We start from the raw sequence: 22630 nt of genomic DNA, 5'->3' as shown, positions 1-22630 counted from the left end.
CAAATTTGGCTTTGGGAGTCTTCAGCGCTTTGGAGCTGCTTCTTGGTCTAACCACTGAGCTAGTCATTGGTGGTTGTAGTATAAAATCCACTTTTTGTCACATGTCACAATACGATTGAGAAATGGTTCGCTATTGTTGCGTAGAATAAGAGAAGACAACAGTTCAGAACAATTTTTTTGATTTGTGGTCAGCTCATGAGGTACCCATTCACTGAGCTTTTTCAGCAAACCTTTCCAGTTTGCTTCAAATGCTGAATGACCATAGAATGGTCGTAGTTGAGTTCTTCGACAGCTTCTCATGTAGTTATGAGAGGATCAGCTCAGTGATTACTCTCATTTGGTCGTTGTCAACTTCCGATGGCCGGCCACTGTGCTCCTCATCTTCAAGGCTTCGTCTCCTTTGCAAAATTACCTGAACCACTACTGCACTGTACGTTCTTTTTTTTTTTTTTTTTTTGCACTATACGTTCTTTAGTGGTTCCTGAGTGAAACACATTGTTGATGTTGCAAGTTGTCTTTGCGGCTTTACAACCCATTTTGTACTTGAATAAAAAATTGCTTGAGTTTGCTTTTTGTCTAACTTCATTTCTGTAGTCTAAAGTAAATATAAAATAGACAGCACGTAATAAGTCAGATGGTAAAGAATCTGCCTGCAATGCAGGAAACTTGGATTGGATACCTGGGTCAGGAAGGTCCCCTGGAAAAGGGAATGGCTTCTGGCCTAGAGAAATCCATGGATGGGAGAGCCTGGTGTGCTGTTGTTCATGGGGTTACATGACTGAGTGACTAACACTTTTCTGCAGCTTAGCAAGCATCAAAATGTGAAAATGTGAAAGCAAACAAAGGTTGCTATCTATGCAAATTTTTTGATCAAGTAGATCCCAAGTGAAGCCAGTTCTGTATTTCTAACAAGTTCTTAGATGAAACTGATGACTTTTTAAGCTAGTATTTCCCAAGACAGTTAGAGAAACATTGTGGATAATAGGATACCCAGTAAAATGTAGAGTTTGGCTGTCCTGGGAAATTTTGGTTACTAGTCCATTACTAAAACTTCAAAATTATGTAATTACCGCTTTTATTGTGACACCCTATTTTTATGGCTCACCCCTTAGTCTGGGTAAATATTTAATTGCTACTATGAAAGGTAGTAAAACTTGATCTAGGTAAAGGAAAATGGTTAGGGTCTTCATAGGGCTATCAGAACCTGGTTCTGCCTTTTTTTTTTTTTTTGTCGCCGCCACCCCCTTTTTTTTAATTCTATCAGGTTACTTTGGTTTTTTGGGAAAGGGTTTCATATATCTAGCAAATCATCAGGTGATAAGCTCTCTTCTCTTTTTCTGGGCTTGTTTAAAATTTTTCTTCCTTGTGTACGAGAGCTTTCTCTCTAGTTGTGAGTGAGGGCTACCTTTGTTGCAGTGCTCTGGCTTCTCATTGCAGTTGCTTTTCGTTGTGGAGCAAGGGCTCTAGGGTGTTTAGGCTTCAGTAGTTGCAGGTTTGGGACTCTGGAACACAGGCTCACTAGTTGTGCTTGGGTTTATTTGCCCCTGGGCATATTGGAATCTTCCTGGACCAGAAATCAAACTTGTGTTTCCTGCATTGGCAGCCGAATTCTCAATCTTTGGACCACCAGGGAAGTCATGGGACTTTGAGGAGAGTATGTCAGTGTCTGAGGGGCCTGAGATTGGGAATCAGTATACTGATACCTAGTCTTAGCAGGCTGTTCCACTGATTTTAAAGCCCTGGAAAAGTTAACTGCTAATACTCCCTGGGAAAGCAGCAAATTTAACTATGTTAATTCTGATTCTAAAACCTGGAAGTCCTAGGATTTGGGTTTAGTTGACGATTTAACTTGGTACAGGTGATAATGCATAATTGTTAATAAAGAGCAAATAATAGCTCATTAATTATAACTATAAGCTGCCATTTGTAACCATTACCCTCTTAGAAAAATATGAAAGAATGAGTATTTGGGTCAGCTCTACTTTTGGATGCCATCATCACATTGTGGTGGTCTGAAGCTTGTTGAGCAAAGATCAAAATAAAGGGGTATTGTTTTTTAAAGGGGTTTTCAAGTGAAAGTTTGATACTTAGTGACTTTTTAATCGCAATTTAATATGTGACATTAGAATGCATTTTACAGTCTGTTGAGGGTCTTACAGGTGGAAGTTAGGTGATGGTCAGTGATTGAACTTGATCTAGCTGTACATATCGTCAGTTCTCATAAGTAATACGTATTTCTGGAACTACATATGTTGAGTTCATTTGTTAATTACAGTATTTTCAAAAATACTACACTAAAATTCCATGTTGAATTGAGTAGGCTTGGAAACAGCAACAGGGTATAAATTTGATAGTGTTTAAGCAGATATTGTTCAAAGAGTGACCAGTCCATGTTTTTTTTGCCTTGCAAAGCAAAAGACAGAATATTGTTGAAACTAAGGGAATTATCCACAAGTATATGAAACTGTATTAATGTTTTGCTACTGAGAAAATGTGCAAAAGGACTGCCTAGCTCGTGTCAGTAATAACACCTGCAGGCAGGAGAAATTACCAAGCGTCCTCATAGATCAAGATATTTGAAAACATCTAGAGACTAGAGTAGCTGAATCTACAACTAAGTTTAGGCAGAATAAAGAGAAGGCTTCACTTGGGTTGTACACTGTCATTTTGTTGAACTTAGTGCTTCAGCAGATGGTTTTGGCTAAAAATACAAAGTTGGTCCTTGAAAGATTAGATTAATTTGTGAAAAATAGAGCCAGAACAGTGAAGTCATAAATGATGACATCAGATTTTTATACTTGTTTTATTACGTAAATAAAACCGTGGATTTGTATTTAACTGAATGGCCTGTGGCTTCAGCATTTGCAGGCAGACTTCATTTTGTCCAAGTGCCAAATGCAGGATGTTTTGTATTAGTGACAGTAGCAGCCAGAAGGGAACAGACAGGAGATTCACTGACCTGTACAAATCATTCTTCACACCACCCTTCATCTGAGTGCCTGGATTCTGTATTAGCTGTCTTCTCTCAAACCATCCCTAAACCTAGTTTTCCTCTTCGGTTCCTTGATACAGATAATGCTATATGCCTTGTCTTTTCAGTAATTTTATCAGCATTTCCACAGCATAATGTTGCTCCTCATTCCATGAATGTATTCCTTTTTTCTGATTCTTTACCATCATTTTATTGAATTAGATGGGACTGAGGAAAAAAAGATGGTAGACTCATGCTGTCTCAGCCGTTTTGAACCTGTTAGCTTAAGTGGGAAGTTAGTGCAGTTTTAAAGAAGTAACAACAGTTTAGTGCTGTAATGTGATAAAGCAATTTAAAATGGTTTCTTGGTTTTGTTTTGCAAGTTGAATATTTTAAGTTTTATTTTGTTTCTAAGAAATTTATTTAAGTGACCATTTTCACTTTGGCATTTGTGTGAAATGTGTTTAATTCTGTCATCAGATTAACATTGTTTCTCAGTGCATTTTGGTATTACAGTCTCATTTGACAGAATTTGATAATATATAACTTGTTTGATACATTCAGTAAGTTTTTATGGATGCTTAATTTTGTAATTGATTATGAAATAACACATTTGTTTTGAACAAGGGTTAATTTATATTTATCTGATGTCTTTGCATTTCATATTTATGTCTTGAACTTTAAATGCACTAAATAACCAACATGTTATTTGTCAATATAGGTATATGACTGACGGGATGCTACTTCGTGAAGCAATGAATGACCCTCTCTTGGAGCGTTACGGTGTAATAATTCTTGATGAGGCTCATGAAAGGACATTGGCTACAGATATTCTCATGGGTGTTCTGAAGGAGGTTGTTAGACAGAGATCAGATTTAAAGGTGAATTAGTTTTATTTGTTTGGTTCTTTAAAAACCCTATGTATGTATGTGTGTGTGTGTGTATATATATATATATATAAATAAATATAAAAGGGAGTACATGCTGATCACTACAACTACAAAAATAATCACCTATAAAAGCAAATAAGGAGAGTACCAGTAGTGGTTTATACTTTCTTTTTAATTTTTCTTGCTGTGTCTTTGTTTTAGATTTTAAATATACTTCTACTTTTTAGTAGTATGTTTTTAATCATTTCATTATATAGTCCACCCAGTTTTTTGTTTCATTTTAAATGATTTTATGTCATGGTGTTTTTAAACCTTGTGCTCACCCTGCCTTTTATTAAGTACAGGGACACCTTCATTAAGGATCAAATCCCTGTTCTTGTCCTAACACAAACTCATTCTAACTCATAATGCTGGAGAGTGGAATAACTGTATCCAGAACATACTGCTCCTCAGAAATGCCTTCCCTTAACCTAGGGTCTTGGTTCTTCCCCCACCCACCCCTGCCTGCCGTCCGTTACACCATTTAAACCCTGGCCAGTGTTACTGTGTTGATAAGGGCTTAAAACTGACTGACTGTGGACATTTTTGTCTCCCAAATTTTATGAAATTCCCTTTTTGCATTGTATGTGTGCAGTTCAATGGAACTTAGTATTGAGTGTTATTGTATGTGTTCCAGAGGTTTGTACACTGGGGAGAAAGATTCTGGGTCTTAAAAAAATTGATACTGAGTTTGATTTTACTATAAAAATTAAATGTATACTTTAAAGAATATATTTGAATAACTATGAGTAATATTACTGATTAAATGTTATGAGCTATTGAAATTTCGAGGGAGGAACTCAAAAGTAGGAATTAAGAACTCTATAGTGGAATGTTTAATGGGAGAGCTTTCTATTTAATGGGTTTTGTCATGTATAACTTAAATAAAGAGAGGGTGACCACACAGTCATGCAGCCGGCACCTGAACAACCTTTTGTTGCTGTGGCTTTTTCAGTAGTATAGAAAACCTCTGTTTTAGAAAATTTTCTGAAGAACTTGTGTTTAGTAAAGATGATTTGGAAGAATGGAGAAATATTTGTACCACTGATTTATTTTATTTTTTGCTTTCTTTGTTTTTCCCTGTGTGCGAGGTTGTCATGTTTTTGTTTTAATAGCATAGTAACAGTCATATTACATATTAATGTCTTTTATCAATTCCTTTTATGTAATTTTATAAACTTTGGTTTTTAAGGTGTTGCTTCATGAAAGTACACGATAGTTTATTTATTGGTTATCAGGTTTATTCCTACTTTTTAAAAATGTAAATTTACTGTAGCTCAGCTTTTCTATATTTGATATTTTTATCACAATTTTTAAGGCGTAACTGATATATGAAGAGTGAAAGTGTTAGTTGCTTAGTCATGTCTTGACTGTTTGTGACCCCATAGGCTAGCCCGCCTTACTCCTCTGTCCTTGGAATTCTCCAGGAAACAATACTGGAGTGGTTAGTCCTTCTTTTCTCCAGCGGATCTTACTGACTCAGGGACAGAACCACAGTCTCCTGCATTGCAGGCCAGTTCTTTACTCTCTGAGCCACTAGAGACACTGTAGTTGATGTATATGGAGCAGTAAACATGACTCATCTCTCTATAATCTTTGAAGACAGCTTCAAATAATTTACTGTTTTCTTTTCAGGTTATAGTTATGAGTGCTACTCTGGATGCAGGAAAATTCCAGATTTACTTTGATAACTGTCCTCTCTTAACTATTCCTGGGCGTACACATCCTGTTGAGATCTTTTATACTCCTGAACCAGAGAGAGATTATCTTGAAGCGGCAATTCGAACCGTGATCCAAATTCATATGTGCGAAGAGGAGGAAGGAGATCTGCTACTTTTCTTAACTGGTCAAGAGGTATTGTCATTATTTGGTTCCTTATTTATATTATTTCTATTAGGCAACAACTTTAAATGTAAGAACCCAACATGTATTAACCATGTATTTCTCATCCCAATGTCTATAAAGTTTTCCTTCAGCATGATTGTATTTATATATGAAATATATAACTCCCTTTATCTGTGTACTCTAGGAATATACCCTTTTATGCTGTTAGCCTTTGTGTTCTAGTTGATATCCTGAGAATATTAAATGCTTTTAGAATTTCAAGATTTAGCAGTTTTAATCTCAACTTTGTTGAGACCTGAGTGGCAAGTGGTTTTGTGCTAATTTGCCATTCTGAGCCATGAATGAAATCTGGTTACTCTAGGCAGTAATTTAGTTTGTAAGGGAATTTGGGTAACTCAGGTGCTCATCTACCATCAAAACAAGTGTTTGTGTTTTGTTTTTGTCTTCCTGCATGCATTTATTGAGAATTGGAAGGAATCACTGAAATTCTTTAGACTTTACATCATTTTTAAGATAGGGATTTTATTCTCATATGCAGCATTTTCTAAACTCATTTCCATCAGGATGTTTACAGGTGTGCTATGAAATTTTTGATGGCTTAAATAAACTCAGTGAGTTATCTGGATAAAAGAAACTCTTTTAGAGGTTTTCTGAAACTTTGTCATTTGTTGTAATAGGCTTTGTGAATTTTCTACAGTGTCCTTCTCAAACTAATATACATGCCAGTCATTTGGAAATCTTGCAGATTTTTATTCGCTAGGTCAGGTATAGGGTCTGATCTGAGAGTCTGTTCTGAGTAAGTTTCTAGAACAGTGCTACTCCATTAGAACTTTCTTTACATCTGGAAATGTTTTTATATCTATACTGTTCAATATAGTTGTTGCTGTTCAGTTGCTCAGTCATGTCTGATTCTTTGCAACCCATTGGAATGCAGCACACCCAGTCTTCCCTGTCCTTCACTATCTCCCTGAGTTTGCTCAAACTCACATCCATTGAGTCAGTGATGCCATCCAACCATCTCATCCTCTATTGCCCCCTTCTCCTGCTCTCAGTCTTTTGCAAGCATCAGGGTCTTTTCCAATGAGTTAGCTCCTCTTCACATCAGGAAGCCACAGCCCTGAGCTTCAGCATCAGCCCTTCCAATGAAAATTCAGGATTGGTTTCCTTTAGGATTGACTGGTTTGATCTCCTTGCAGTCCAAGAGACTCTCAAGAGTCTTCTCCAAAACCACAATTCAAAAGCATCAATTCTTTGGTGCTCAGCTTTCTTTATACTCCAACTCTCACATCCATACATGCCTACTGGAAAAACCATAGCTTTGACTAGATGGACCTTTGTCCGCAAAGTAATGTCTCTGCTTTTTAGTATGCTGTCTAGGTTTGTCATAGCTTTTCTTCTGAGGAGCAAGCATTTTTTAGTTTCATGGCTGCAGTCACCATCTGCAGTGATTTTGGAGTCCCCCCAAATAAAGTCTGTCACTGTTTTCATTGTTTCCCCATCTATTTGCCATGAAATAATGAAACCAGATGCTATGCTATTAGTTTTTGTAGCTGCAACAATATAATGGACTTGAGTATTTGCATTGCAGCTAGTGAGAGGAGGAACTAAAATTTAATTTTATAGAATTTTAATTAATTTAGTTACATGTGCTTGACCCTCTTGTTTCAGTTTTTGTGTGGTCTGCTAGTTAAGAACTGTTTTTACATATTTTAAGGGTTTCTATGAAAACAAAGAATATGCTTCAGAGGTGGTATATGGATGGAAAGCCTAAAAAATTTTGGCCCTTTATAGTAAGAAATCTGATCCCTGCTCTAGAACATTTTTTTCTCACGTGTGGTCAGTGGATTGCCTGCCTTGGGTAGGGGAATTTGTTAAAGCAAGTTCTTGGCCCTGTTTCAGGCTTGTTGAAACAGATGAAATTTACAGATGAAATACTGTAAGAATCTGCATCCTTGCTGCTGCTGCTAAGTCACTTCAGTCGTGTCCACCTCTGTGTGACCCCACCAGGCTCCTCCTTCCCTGGGATTCTCCAGGCAAGAACACTGGAGTGTATTGCCATTTTCTTTTCCAATGCATGAAAGTGAAAGTGAAGCCGCTCAGTCATGTCCGACTCTTAGCAACCCCATGGACTGGAGCCCACCAGGCTCCTCCATCCATGGGATTTTCCAGGCAAGAGTACTGGAGTGGGGTGGCATTACCTTCTCCTTTGCGTCTTTAACAAGCTCTAAAGGCCATTTTTCTGTTCTCTTAGGTTAAAAGTCACTGTTCCAGTTGAATGTTTTAGCTATTTTAATGTCCATGGTACATTAGTGACACCACCCTAAACAGTATAGTGGGAAATTGCCCTAGTTCTTTCACATAATCAAAATCAGTGGTCTGCTATGTGACTGCCTAACCTCCAGGAAAATGTGAACTCTTAACTGCTGTTCAGATTCTACAGGGATGCTTGATATGTAATATTTAATTAAATATTGTTGCATTAAGAACTATAACTGTTTAGTAATTTTTTTATCCTTAATTTTTTTCCAATACTATTTCTATTTTTTCTAGCACTATTTATGTTGTGAAGTGAAGTCGCTCAGTCATGTCTGACTCTTTGCGACCCCATGGACTGTAGCCTACCAGGCTCCTCTGTCCATGGGATTTTCCAGGCAATAGTACTGGAGTGGATTGCCATTTCCTTCTCCAGGGGATCTCCCCGACCCAGGGATCGAACCCTGGTCTTCCACACTGTAGACAGACTCTTAACCGTCTGAGCCACGAGGGAAGTCCTTATTTATGTTGTAGGCTGATAAATTCTTTGCTGTGGGAACCCCATGCGTAGTAAGGTGCTTATTGTGGCTCTGGCCTTTACCCATTAGATGTAGATGCACTCCCCCAGTTTGCAAACATTCCCAGTAAAGAATCATACTTGTTCTTTTGAGAAATACAGTGTGTTAATAAACCTCTCTATTAGTCTGTGTATGCATTTTGAATGGAAGGATTTTTTTATATTTTGCAGTGTTGAGGCATTTGTGTTCATTTTGTTCTTTGGTGTCTGGTCCCTAGTTTCTCATTTTCTCTAGAGTGAGTAGCATGTTTTTTTTTTAATGGCTATTCAAAATAATCATTATGTTCAGATACTCAGGCACATTAGAATTCTATAAGAAATATCAGATGGCCTTCTGGTGAGGACCTGAAATGCTTTTCTGTGAGTTGAATTTCTGTGGCTGATACTTTGGCAGCTCTCCCACAGCTGGGGAAAGGAAGGGAATAAGCTCCAATTATCTCATGTATCCTGTTCCATTTTTAAGTTTCTTTTATCTGACTAGCTAGTTTTGAGGAATTTGAAGACCTTTGAGGAGGAGGTAGCAGTGTTACTATTTTCCTCATGTCTGTGAGCCTGTTATTTTTATTTGGTCAGTTAAGTGATAGGTTCTGGGGGTTATGTACCCCATTTCCATAAATTTGAATAGTACCCATGAAATTTAGCTATCTCAAAACTTAAAAATGACAACCATATTACCATTTTGATCATGTAAACAATAGTGTTTCTATAGTCCCTTGAGTTAATTTGGGAGGGGAAAGACCAGTTTTAATTAGTGAAGGTTTGGAAAATGTGAATGTTGATTTTTGTTGTTGTTAATCCGTTAAACCTAGGGTTTCCTAGTAGAACGCCCTAGAGGAGCTGTGCTACCAAGTTCGATAACAATGATTGTAATTGAAATATGAATTGTTTTAAGTAAATACTTCAAGATGTTGAACTCTTCATTCTTTAAGCAATACATTCTTTCATCTTTAATTTCACTGAGTAAAATTAGTCTTTTCAACATGTAGGAGTTTAGATTCTTCAGTAGGGTCTAAATTAATTTGCTAACATACATGTTGATGCTTTTAGAGCTGAAAGTCTTTTGCTCAATTCAGAAACTCTTGAACTTCTGTCTCAGTCATGACTAAGTGGAAGATTGCATTGTGCTGATGAATGTCAGTGAGCTTTCTGGTCTTTCGAACTGTCAAGGTTGACTCTGAAAGTTCAGTTAAATTTAGGGAAAATTTTGTTGCCAAGTTTAAAAAAATAATGTTTAGAACTTTGTCTACATAAAAACAAACAGTGTGGGGTTTTTTTTCCACTCTTTAGCGTTCTCATTATATCACATGCAGTAGTGATTTTGTTTCAGCTCCATACATGCTTAGCAGATAGTTTCAAATAAATTTGGAATAATCTTGTTAAAATTTCTAGAGTCTGCAAATGTACCGTTTGGGGCTCTTAATTTTCTATATAAAATCTGGTATTTGGTGACTTCTAAATTAACAGAATTGAAAAATATTCTGAATTTGGCATCAGTTTTCCTATAGGAGATATATATATATGTTTTTAAGAACTATATATGTAGTTTGGGGTTTATATTGTGTTTGTGTTTTTTTTTTTTTTAAAGATCTAATTTTGTTTTTGTATACCAGCAGGGGGCATTCTAATCTAGATACAGCATTTGAAAGCAATTTTTTGGTAAAAATATTTGTTTCTTTTTTTTTTTTTTCAATGAGTAGCAAACTTTCATTTCTTTTGGAAACTGTATACCTCAAAGGAAATAGGTATATAAGATCTTTAGTAATTTTCTGTGTCAGTTTTTAAGACCTTATCAATACTCCAGAAAGCTGAAATGTTTTAAATTTGTTTAAATTTTTTTTTGTTCTTACGTATATTCTTTTAACACGGAAACAGAGTTGTACTTTAGTTAAATCATTTTAAGGAAAATTATTCTAGCTTGATTATAATATACAATAATTTTACTTGGTAAATTTTTAAAAATTGTTCTGTCTTTCGAATAAAAGATAATTTGTCAATAAGGGTAACTTCTAATTAATATTGGCCATACTGCCAAATCATTTAGCGTACTTCTGAGTTTAACTGAATTTAAAAATTTCTGTAAATTTTTAAATATAGCTCCCTTCCCATGTTAAAGTCCCTTTCCCATCCCCTAGAGCCTTCACCTACCTCTCTGTCTCTCACATCCTCCCAGTATTCATTGTGTCCTCTTTTGAAACCTGGAATTAAATGCAAATGTGTTGGAATTGTTTTGTGTATTAGGGAGATCTTTGAGGAGGCTTTAAGATATTTGGGTTAACCTGGTTCTTAAATATCTATGTTGATACTGTAGAGGTGTGTGTTCTCATTAGGCACAATGAAGCAAATCTTCCATATAATTGCATTAGTGATACGTGACATTAAAGCCTAATTGGCTTATTTAAAATATCTTGCACACCAATTTCTTGTAGATTGTGAAAATTGAAAAGGTTATGAGTGCAGTTAAATATTCCTGCGTGAGAAATTTCAATTTTAGTACAATTTGTTGAGAAATAATTAGGACATTGACTCTTAAGAAAAAAGGGCGTGGAATGTCAATAAGGCAATTGTGTGTTTATGTGACTAGAGAAATCAAAGTTTCTTTGATTATTTCTGAAATCCCAATGAAATTTGCTGAATTAATTGTGATGACTAAGCTGCATAGAACTGGATTATAGTAAATCCTTAAAATGTTCCAGTGTGTATTCATTCTGTTTGCACACTTAAACTTTTATTTTGTAGGAAATTGATGAAGCCTGTAAGAGAATAAAGCGTGAGGTTGATGATTTGGGCCCTGAAGTCGGTGACATCAAAATCATTCCATTGTACTCCACACTCCCACCTCAGCAGCAACAACGCATCTTTGAACCTCCACCTCCAAAAAAACAGAATGGAGCAATTGGAAGAAAGGTAACATTGAAATGTTCTGTATAAACGTTGCATTGATACTGAAAGATTTGTCTGTGAGATATCAAATTGTATTGAATTACAATTCAAGGAATAAGTTACAGGTGATTGTGATCTGAATTGTATGCTACATAATTATCTGTATTTCCAAAGTAAATAGAAGGAAATGTATTTGTGTAGAGTTCTTCATATCTTTTGACAGGTACTGCTACCATATCCCTGGGAAATTCTTCCTTAGCAAATGGAAGGTTGCTTAGGGTGAGGAAGGTGGCCAAATGTCTTTCTCCCCATTAAATCACTTGGCACAGAGTACTTATTTTCTTCAGTTCCTTGGCTTCTCCCTAGAATTTTTGCTCAGTTGCTCAGTCTAGTTGTTCAGTTGTGTCTTGCTCCTTGCAACCCAATGGACTGCAGCATGGCAGGCTTCCCTGTCCATCACTAACTCCTGAAGCTTGCTCAAACTCATGTCCATTGAGTTGGCGATGGCATCCAACCATCTCATCCTCTGTCATCCCCTTCTCCTCCTGCCTTCAGTCCTTCTCAGCATCAGGGTCTTTTCCAATGAGTCAGTTCTTTGCACCAGGTGGCCAAAGTGTTGGAGTTTCACTTTAAGCATCAGTCCTTCCAGTGAATATTCAGGATTCATTTCCTTTTAAGATTGACTGGTTGGATCTCCTTTCAGTCCAAGGACTCTCAAGAGTCTTCTCCAACACCACAGTTCAAAAGCATCTATTCTTTGGCACTCAGCTTTGTTTTTATAGTTCAACTCTCACATCCATACATGACTACTGGAAAAACCATGGTTTTGACCAGACAGACCTTGTCAGCAAAGTAATGTTTCTGCTTTTTAATATTCTGCCTAGGTTGGTCATAGCTTTTCTTCCAAGAAGCAAGCGTTTTTAAATTTCGTGGCTGCAGTCACCATCTGTTGTGATTTTGGAGCCCCTCAAAATAAAGTCTCTTACTGCTTCCATTGTTTCCTCATCTATTTGCCATGAAGTGATGGGACCAGATACCATGATCTTAGTTTTCTGAATATTGAGTTTTAAGCCAACTTTTTCACTCTCCTCTCTCACATTCATCAAGAGGCTCTGTTTCTTCTTCGCTTTCTGCTATAAGAGGGGGTGTCATCTGCTTATCTGAGGTTATTGATATTTTCTCCCAGCAATCTTGATTCCAGCTTGTGCTTCATCCAGCCAAGCATTTCACATAACATAATCTGCATATAAGTTAAATAAGCAGGGTGACAATATATAGCCTTGAGGTACTCCTTTCCTGATTTGGAACCAGCATAACTTAAATGTCATTGTTGACTACACAGATTTCTGATAACAGTAGCACTAATAACACTGAATAAATAATGTGGATTTCTTGAGGGTAGGAACTGTGGATCCCATTGATATGGATATCTGCCTGGCACAGGAACTGAGGCCAGGGGTATTCCAACCTTGTTTCTGCGTGCTTTGTTGGGGAATGGATACAGTGGAGATTTGAGTTTGATACAGGCAGCTATGCTTTTATTTTTTGAGTTGGGGATTCTGATCCTTTGAAAATAAGATTGCATTGCTGTAAAAGGTTTGAAAACCACTAGAACAATAGGGTCAGCTTGGTTTTTAAAAATCCCAGACATTTATGTAAGGTTATTTAAAGTTGCATGTAATTTTTGGTACGATTCTTAATCTGATTTTAAAGTTTGAAATCTATATTTTAAAGTGCATATAAATGATTACCTTTATCACCTTGGAAGATGATTGACACAGATTAAACTGAGTGTATACAGGGTACTAACATTTCTAGAACAAAGTAACCCCTCGTGGCAACCACTATACACGTGAGTCTATTCATGTAGGAAAAAACGTTGGGAAATACTACTCACTTATGACTTACATGTCAATCAAATTTGGAATTTATTGTTTATTTCTGTATACAGGCCTAGGAGAGTCAAAAATTTTTCTTTTTTTTGCTGTCTTTTTTCTTAACAGTTTGATGAAAAATTACAGATATTGAAATATATCTTGGTTAATTATTTACTTGGCTGTTCAAAAGTTAAATGAACCAGATACATTTTTCAAACTGAAAGAACTTACTGCAACGATAAGCAGCATGAGCCGGAAGGTGAAAATGAAGTCGCTCAGCCGTGTCCGGCTCTTCGTGACCCCATGGGCTGTAGCCTGCCAGGTTCCTCTGTCCATGGGATTTTCCAGGCAAGAACACTGGAGTGGGTTGCCATTTCCTTCTCCAGGAGATCTTCCCAACCCAGGGACTGAACTTGGAGGGTCTCCTGGATTGTAGGCAGATGCTTTACAGTCTGAGACATGAGCCTCAGTTCAGTCCAGTCACTCAGTCGTACCGACTCTTTGCAACCCCATAAATCCCAGCACACCAGGCCTCCCTGTCCATCACCAACTCCCAGAGTTCACCCAAACTCATGTGCATCGAGTCGGTAATGCCATCCAGCCATCTCATCCTCTGTCATCCCCTTTTCCTCCTGCCTCCAATCCCTCCCAGCATCAAGGTCTTTTCCAATGAGTCAGCTCTTCACATGAGGTGGCCAAAGTATTGGAGTTTCATCCTCTGCATCAGTCTTTCCACTGAACACCCAGGACAGGTCTCCTTTAGGAAGGACTGGTTGGATCTCCTTGCAGTCCAAAGACTCTCAAGAGTCTTCTCCAGCACCACAGTTCGAAAGCATCAATTCTTTGGTGCTCAGCTTTCTTCACAGTCCAACTCTCACATCCATACATGACCACTGGAAAAACCAGTCTTGACTATACGGACCTTTGTTGGCAAAGTAATGTCTCTGCTTTTCAATATGCTATCTTGGTTGGTCATAACTTCCTTCCAAAGAGTAAGCATCTTTTAATTTCATGGCTGCAATCACCATCTGCAGTGATTTTGGAGCCCCCCAAAATAAAGTCTGACACTGTTTCCACTGTTTCCCCTGTTTCCCCATCTATTTCCCATGAAATCATGGGACCAGATGCCATTATCTTCGTTTTCTTAATGTTGAGCTTTAAGCCACCTTTTTCACTCTTCTTTTTCACTTTCATCAAGAGGCTTTTTAGTTCACTTTCTGCCATAAGGGTGGTGTCATCTGCATATCTGAAGTTATTGATATTTCTTCCGGAAATCTTGATTCCAGCTTGTGCATCTTCCAGCCCAGCATTTCTCATGATGTACTCTGCATAGAAGTTAAACAAACAGGGTGACAATATACAGCCTTGACGTATTTCTTTTCCTATTTGGAACCAGTCTGTTGTTCCGTGTCCGGTTCTAACTGTTGCTTCCTGACATGCATACAGGTTTCTCAAGAGGCAGGTCAGGTGGTCTGGTATTCCCATCTCTTTCAGAATTTTCCACAGTTTATTGTGATCCACACAGTCAAAGGCTTTGGCATAGTCAGTAAAGCAGAAATAGATGTTTTTCTGGAACTCTCTTGCTTTCTCGATGATCCAGCGGATGTTGACAACTTGCTCTCTGATTCCTCTGCCTTTTCTAAAACCAGCTTGAACATCTGGAAGCTTATAGTTCATGTATTGCTGAAGCCTGGCGTGGAGAATTTTGAGCATTAGCGTGTGAGATGAGTACAATTGTGAGGTAGTTTGAGCATTCTTTGGCATTGCCTTTCTTTGGGATTGGACTGACCTTTTCTAGTCCTGTGGCCACTGCTGAGTTTTCCGAATTTGCTGGCATATTGAGTGCAGCACTTTCACAGCATCATCTTTCAGGATTTGAAATAGCTCAACTGGAATTCCATCACCTCCACTAGCTTCGTTCGTAGTGATGCTTTCTAAGGCCCACTTGACTTCACATCCCAGGATGTCTGGCTCTAGGTGAGTGATTACACCATCATGATTATCTTGGTTGTGAAGATCTTCTGTGTATTCTTGCCACCTCTTCTTAATATCTTCTGCTTCTGTTAGGTCCATACCATATCTGTCCTTCATCTTGGCATGACCCTAGTGGAGTATAAATTAACAGGAGATTGATTGAGGTGGGGGGGAATCAGGTTTAGAATTAATCATAAATCAAAAACTGTGAACATGACTTAAAAAAGTCTGATCCTAGCTTCATTATGTTGAATGCTGCAACTGTTTTTGTCATAGTACTGTCTTTAGAACATGTTAAAATACTTTCTGTTACTATTTGCATTCAGAATTTGGGGGGGAACTTTTGAAATTTTAAGTGATAACTTCAGTATATAATTGTTAAGGTGATTTGTTGACTGAAAAGTACTCATTCTCTGCAGTTTTTTTACTTCATTGTCAGTTGATGTGTATAAAAGTAGTTGTTTCTATAATAAAGTGGAGTTAGTGCATCTTCCATGTGGATGGTTTAATTTTTCTTGAAATCATGGGTACTTTGTATATCTGCTTTTAATTTTAAAATGGTGATTTTATTTACTTGGAGTAAACACAGCAAGGTTTACTGTGTCTGTCTTTTCATGTAGTTCTCTTCATTCCATTTTGAGTTACTTTGATGGGGCCCACCTTAACTTCATATTTGAGCTCTTCTTTTCTCTGTTAATACTAGTATAGTAGGAATTTAGGTTCAGTCTGTTGCCGGTTCTGTACACGATACATTTTGTCGACTTTTCAACAGTTTAAGCCCACGGAATAGAATTAGTTGTTGCTTTGTTTTGTTGTTTAAGCTATTGCTTTTCATGTTCTTGTAAATCCTAGAATATTTAGAGGAATTTTGTCTTTCTAAAAAGAGTGATTCAGCAGCAGTTGTATATGTGTGTGATGTTGAGGCCACTGGAGTTCCAGGGCTTTGGTTTACCTTGGGATATCTCCAGCTTTTAATTCAGAATCAAAACTAAGAGCCACTGTGCTACTTCATCATCCACTAATTATGTTTTTTGTTCAGCTAAAGCTATAGGATCTCTTGCTGGGACATCATGTTATCTCCTGGCATGAGTCAGCTTCATCTTAGAAGTCTAAGGAGCACTCTCATAGCCTCCCTGGATGACCCCAGTGGGAGGGGGCACCTGCCTTGGCAGTGGTGCATAATACTCTGAGGGAAAACACTTTGAAGCCCAGTGTGTTTAAGGGATAATGAACGATTTTTATAAAAGTTTATAGAGAAGGGTTTACTCATCCAGTCATATATTTTGAAGCTGGTTATGGGAGATAGTACTAGTTGAAAACCTGAGACCATTGAAATGCACTACGGCCAAGCACTGACTGGCCGGCAAGATGAGTAAGTGACCATCAGACCCAGGGCCTGGCAGGTCCAGTTAAAGTAGGAAAAAGGATTGATGAGATTGTGGGGAAAGAGGAAAGGTAATGAAGATGCACACAGGTTATATGAAGGTATGGAAAAGGAAAAACTGGTATTCAGTTGCTGCTTTCCTGTCCTCTTTTTTTAAATGCTATATCTTTGGTAATATTCTATTTGTAAAGGCCAAGGCTTAATTCTTCTATCATGAATTCATTAATTAAACATTACTGTGCCAGTTACTGGAATGGGACTTTTCATTCAGGAATGTTGTCACTGATTGATATTCACAATTAATTTAAAACTACAGGAAGGGATAGATTGGGAGATTGGGATTGACATATACACACTACTATATATAAAATAGGTAACTAATAATGTCCTACTGAATAGCACAGGGAACTCAGTACTCTGTAATGACCTGTATTGGAAAAGAATCTTAAACAAGAACGGATATATGTATATTATGGAGAAGGCAATGGCAACCCACTCCAGTACTCTTGCCTGGAAAATCCCATGGATAGAGGAGCCTGGTGGGCTGCCATCTATGGGGTCTCAGAGTTGGACCTGACTGAAGCGACCTAGCAGCAGCAACAGCATGTATTTTATAACTGATTCACTTTGCTGTACAGCAGAAAGACAACACTGTAAATCAACTGTACTCAAAAAAATAACAACTGACCAAAAGCACAAAGATAAATAAAATTATGTAGAAAGATTAGGGATTTAAGGTCTACTTCCAATTACTTAAAATACTGTTTGATTCATACTTTTGTTAAATTATATTGGATCACATTTTGTAAAGTAGTACTTCATTTGTTGTCTTACTCCTCGTTGTACTAATTTATGCAAGATAGTTTCTAATTGATAGTGATGAAACTAACAAAACAGCCTTTTAGTATTAAAGTTTTAAAATGTAGGTTATATTAAAGATAAACTTCTATGCGCATTGGGTACTTAACTAGCATTCCTTTTACAAATAATTGAGATTTTTTTGCCTGGTGTTCTAGCATAGCATCAATGGTAGACTTTCAAGCTTTCTAATAGTCAAGAAAAGTTGAGAATGCAACACATAAATTTTTGAGGGTGGGTACTTTACCTCTTTTAATCATTAATCATTCTTGATATTTGTTCAGATATTTAACTTTAAGCTAAAGCTTCTGTTGCTTTCTAAGTTTATTAACACTTATGCATAAATTACGTATGCATTTTTTTGACTAAGACTTATATTTGCTGTTTTGTAGATTTGGTGTTATTAAATCCAGCAACTATTTTTATTTTTATTTTATTTTCATTAATTTTGTCCATACAGATAGCTGATTTTTCTGTATCTTATCTCACAGTTTACTAATTAACGTGGCTCAGAGCATACATTGCTCAATAAAAAAGAGAAATGGCCCTTGTGGAGATGTCGCTCTAATTTTAAAGAGAGGCTTAATGATCCACTATCTGAAGATAACTTAGTGTGGTACTGCTGGAATATTTACAAACAAATAAGCTAATGTCCTCACTGAATTAGAGATCCCACCGAGTTCCCTAGGGACTAAAAACCCACACTTCTTTAACCTAAATGCATTATTGTGTCCAAATAGAATTCAAGTAGAGCATCTCAAGTACTTTGAAATGAAATTATTGAAATAAAGCAACGTGAATTCCATTAAAAAGCAGATTATTGAGGGGGAAGGAGATAAATCTAGATGAGAGTTTATTCTTAACACATTTAATATAAAAAGATTAGAATTGGCATTGTTTTGATTTTTTTATCATAGAGTTTATATACTGGGCTATTTATCTGAAATAATTCCTTTGTCATTGAGGTTTGAACACTCTTTAAGGGTCTTTGAACACTATTGCCAAGCTATAGTCTAGAAAGCTTTGTAGCATATGTATTCTTTTGACAAATTCAGGACCACTTTGTGTTGTGACCGCTTCCTAACTAAATAGATCATGTGCCACTTAATACATCTAGAAAATACTTAGGGTTTGTCTCACCCTACTGTTAAGGTTCCAAGGCAGCTAGATAACTTGTATCATTTATTTGTCTGTTTTTTTGCGGGGAGGGGGCTGAGTGTGTACGTATGCATGTTTTATTTAGCCTTAGCGAGTACTGTATCTGCAGCTCAAAGTTGTACAGTTTAAGAGTTTTTCCCTTTTTTGTCCCAAAACCCACTTCTCATGGGGCAGGGAGGTTCTACTCAAGAAATTATTTTATTGTCTTAAAGCTTTCTAGCCCATTAATTTTTTTAATTAAAAAAGTTGGAAAAAACCTAAATGCCGTGCTTTTCTAGGTCTTTGTTAACACTTCGGATTTCAGAATTTTAACTTTTGGGTGTCAGTTGACTCAACAGTAATGACCCAGAGCTTGCCGAAGTTGATGTGAACATCACCTGATTCTTAATATCTGTGGAATCACAGATCCACACCTCTTGGTAGATGTTGTACAATTTGTCACACAGACCCAGAGAGAACATGTGAACACCAGTTTTTATGGACAAAAATTATTTGCACCAGTACATTTTTATTACATTGATTGCATTTTGTTCTAGAAGAAATAGGTGAAGTGTATTTTTTCCCCAAAATACGTGTTTTATACTTCTATTTATATGTACATTTTCCAGAACTACAGCTTTTACCCCAGAATTCCAGAAAGCCACAAGACCTGTCATATAGTAACAAGCGTGTGGTTTGTGATTCTATGTAGTTTATAAGGGCTCTGTCTCAGCTGACTAGTATGCAAGTTATAAAAGGAAATTGAAGTTTGAGTGTGTTAAAACCGCTCCACTCTTAGCTACTTAGATTTGATTCCTGTCTTTGATACCTACCTTCCCACTGCAACACACTGACTTTGTAGAAGAATATTAAACTCTGTTTATACTAATTGAAGTTCACCTCCTGACCTTGTTTATGCTTGCTTCAGCTCTCATTATTGAATGTTCATGTCTTTGAAATGTTCTGGAAAATATATTTCATTAGCATCAGACCACTTACAGTTTACTGTTCATTTGCTAGTTAGTATTCTTTTCAGCTGATCAGTGCAAAAAGGGAGCATTTTGGTTTTAGACATGTAAATAATTGCATAATATCCTGTTAATGATGTTCTAGTAGCCTTTTTAAACCTCCAAGATTACCTGGCAATGTGAGTCTAAGGGCATTCTTATCCACATGCTTTTGTTTAAGCAGAACCTTCTACTGTTCTTCACTTCTCCCTTGTGGGTAGATCCCACCTTATCTTCAACAGCTCTCCTAAATGCCATTTTCTGAGTAAGTTTTCCTTGTCTTTGCTTGGGCAATAAATCCTTTAAAATTCTTATGGCATGTTTTTTATGTCATTGTACTTCCATTCCACCTCTAATCTTTCTTTGCAGATTTTAAAAAGCTTTAAGAGCAGACTCTGATTCATCTTCTGTGTCAACTACTTGCATATTCAGGCATCTCCACCTTAATGGCAGTAATCTTCCTCAGATCAGATGCTCTGAGAAAAATACTAATGAAGATCCCATTTTTCCATTGCTTAAAAAGAAAAAATTGTGTGACATGTCATTCTCAGGTCCCTAATTTTCTAAAGCATAAAATACCCACATGAAAAAACAATCATGTTAGTATATAAATGCTTTGACCCTTATTCACTTTCAATAAAAAGTTCAAATCATTCCTTAAGATTCCTTGAATGCTGTGATACCCCCTCTGAGATTTCCAGAACATCTATGTTCAATTCTGATGATACACCAATTCTTACTGGATTCTAAGTTGAGATTTTCACCCCCAAATGCCATTTCATTTAAAATATTTAGTTGACTTTTGGTGATATAGTTTTCCTTTGTAAATGTTGCCTGAAAGTATTGAAACATGTACATGTTGTACAGTTTGAATATTAACCAAGAAGTGTTTTCTCAGACTTTCTGTGAGATAAAGTTATTGGTTTATGAGTTATTTTCTTTTGATTTTGTTCTGCTATTTGAATAATTAAAACCTAATGTAGTCAAGTAATAACCTGAAGATTTTTTATTGAAAAAGGAAGGTGGTATGATGAACTAAATGAAACTTTGAATTCTTAATATTAATTTGTCTTTATATAGCATTGGTTATTAAAGATTAAACCTAATTCCTGTTTATTTACTGGTTTGTAATTGATTGTTTAGTATAAGTTAATGACTAATCTTATTATTTGAATTGTACTTGGCTTGTAGTTTAAGTTAAATACTGTTCATATCTTAACAGGTAGTTGTGTCAACTAACATTGCAGAGACATCTTTGACAATAGATGGTGTGGTGTTTGTAATTGATCCTGGATTTGCAAAACAAAAGGTACGTATTTTAGTACTATAGTACTTTATAAATTAGTGTTCGTTTAATAGTACTTATTGCTTACTTGTTTCATGCCTGAAGTTTACTTTTTAGAATTATTTTCCAATTTGTGTTTCATTTTCAGAAGTCTGTGATTTGAGCCTTTGGTTCTAGCTGGGTTTCACATTCTGAGCCCATGTTTATAATCCTATGTTTTTGTTTTTCTTTTCATTGGTTTCTTTGTTTCTCTGTGGTGATCCTGAGTGTTTCATATGTGAGTGTATATTCATGTAAGGAGTAGTAAAAAGTACAGGATTATCATCCCTGCCTATTAGTCACTCAGTCGGCTAAATTAGTTTCTATTATGTATCAGGCATAGTACTTGGGAAAAAAAAAGTATTATGTTAACCTCTAGTTCAGCAGTGCTGAGTACCCAAGCACTTTAGCCAAATTAAGGGATTACTCAGTTAATAAATAAAACTGTTTTCTTACCTAAGATCTTTGATCGCATTTGATTATGTTTTATATTTGGGAGAATTTATTGTGCATAGTATTCACGTTCTTGATGGAAAACAATTCTTTAAATTGGCAGCATATAACTGACTTCTGGACTGAGTTCAAAATATTTTCTTGATGTCCACACTGAACATTGGGTGTTGAAATTGACAAGTTTTTTTTTTTCAGGCAAAAACCTTCAGCACTATCCACCATATAAGAGTAAGGTAAAACTGAAAGTATTTTAAATTAGGAAGAGTAGAGCTACCTCTGTGTTAAGTGACTTTTCATGTTAGCTTGAATCTCAGAATGCTGGAGTCAGAATACCTGAAAGAAAGTTAAGGAATGATGAGTTCTGTTTCTGCCCCAGCATGATTTATGCTGGTCATCAATACTACTTTGTTTATTTTGGGATTTATTTTGGGCTTTGGATACTTTTGTTAGATCACAGTTTTGTGTTTAACTGGAGGATGAATTGTAATGTTATTTACGTCCCAATAGGTGTATAATCCTCGAATCAGAGTTGAGTCCCTTTTAGTGACAGCCATTAGTAAAGCTTCAGCTCAACAAAGGGCTGGTCGAGCAGGACGAACAAGACCTGGAAAGTGCTTCCGACTTTATACAGAGAAAGCTTACAAAACAGAGATGCAGGTAAGGGTTTTACTGTGTCCTTACTCTGTTTTTGGAAGGTTAAGTTAAACTTGTTACCAGAAGAAAATTACCTCACTTACTTTATCTTGTCTTTCGGCACTATAAGCTGTTTAGGTTTTCCCTGAAATATATGGTTGTAGTCTACCAATACAACCCTTTGTTACAGTTCTAAGTCGAATTGGGCAGCAGTGGTAACCTTTCGAACCCTATAAAGATAGTTTACAGGAAGTATCTGATTCCTTTTTAGTCCACAAATACTTTTCTCCTGTCTAAGTCAGTCATTTAGAAGAAATACCAAAGTAAATAGCTAAGGATGAGAACAGATATGTTTTTTTCCATATGCAAGAAGATTATGGGATATTCAACTAAACAAATGTTTTTGTATTTTTCTAGGATAATACCTACCCTGAGATTTTGCGTTCTAATTTAGGATCAGTTGTGTTACAATTGAAGAAACTTGGTATTGATGACTTGGTGCATTTTGATTTTATGGATCCACCAGGT

General features: G+C 36.6%; 1 protein-coding gene across 1 annotated transcript in view; it reads left to right on the top strand.

Moving 5' to 3' along the window:
* Positions 1-22630, top strand: part of DHX15 (DEAH-box helicase 15) — a 55090-nt gene that overhangs the window by 23079 nt on the left and 9381 nt on the right. The window contains exons 4-9 of the mRNA XM_040237937.1: positions 3693-3852; positions 5536-5754; positions 11312-11479; positions 20915-21001; positions 21977-22126; positions 22520-22628. Coding sequence (XP_040093871.1) covers positions 3693-3852; positions 5536-5754; positions 11312-11479; positions 20915-21001; positions 21977-22126; positions 22520-22628 — 893 coding nt within the window. The remainder of the gene's footprint in view (positions 1-3692; positions 3853-5535; positions 5755-11311; positions 11480-20914; positions 21002-21976; positions 22127-22519; positions 22629-22630) is intronic.

The sequence above is a fragment of the Oryx dammah genome, unplaced genomic scaffold (genome assembly GCF_014754425.2).
Source record: "Oryx dammah isolate SB20612 unplaced genomic scaffold, SCBI_Odam_1.1 HiC_scaffold_3, whole genome shotgun sequence".
Lineage (NCBI taxonomy): Eukaryota > Metazoa > Chordata > Mammalia > Artiodactyla > Bovidae > Oryx > Oryx dammah.
Note: the sequence above shows the minus strand (reverse complement) of the source record. Positions and strands in the feature narration are given on the sequence as shown.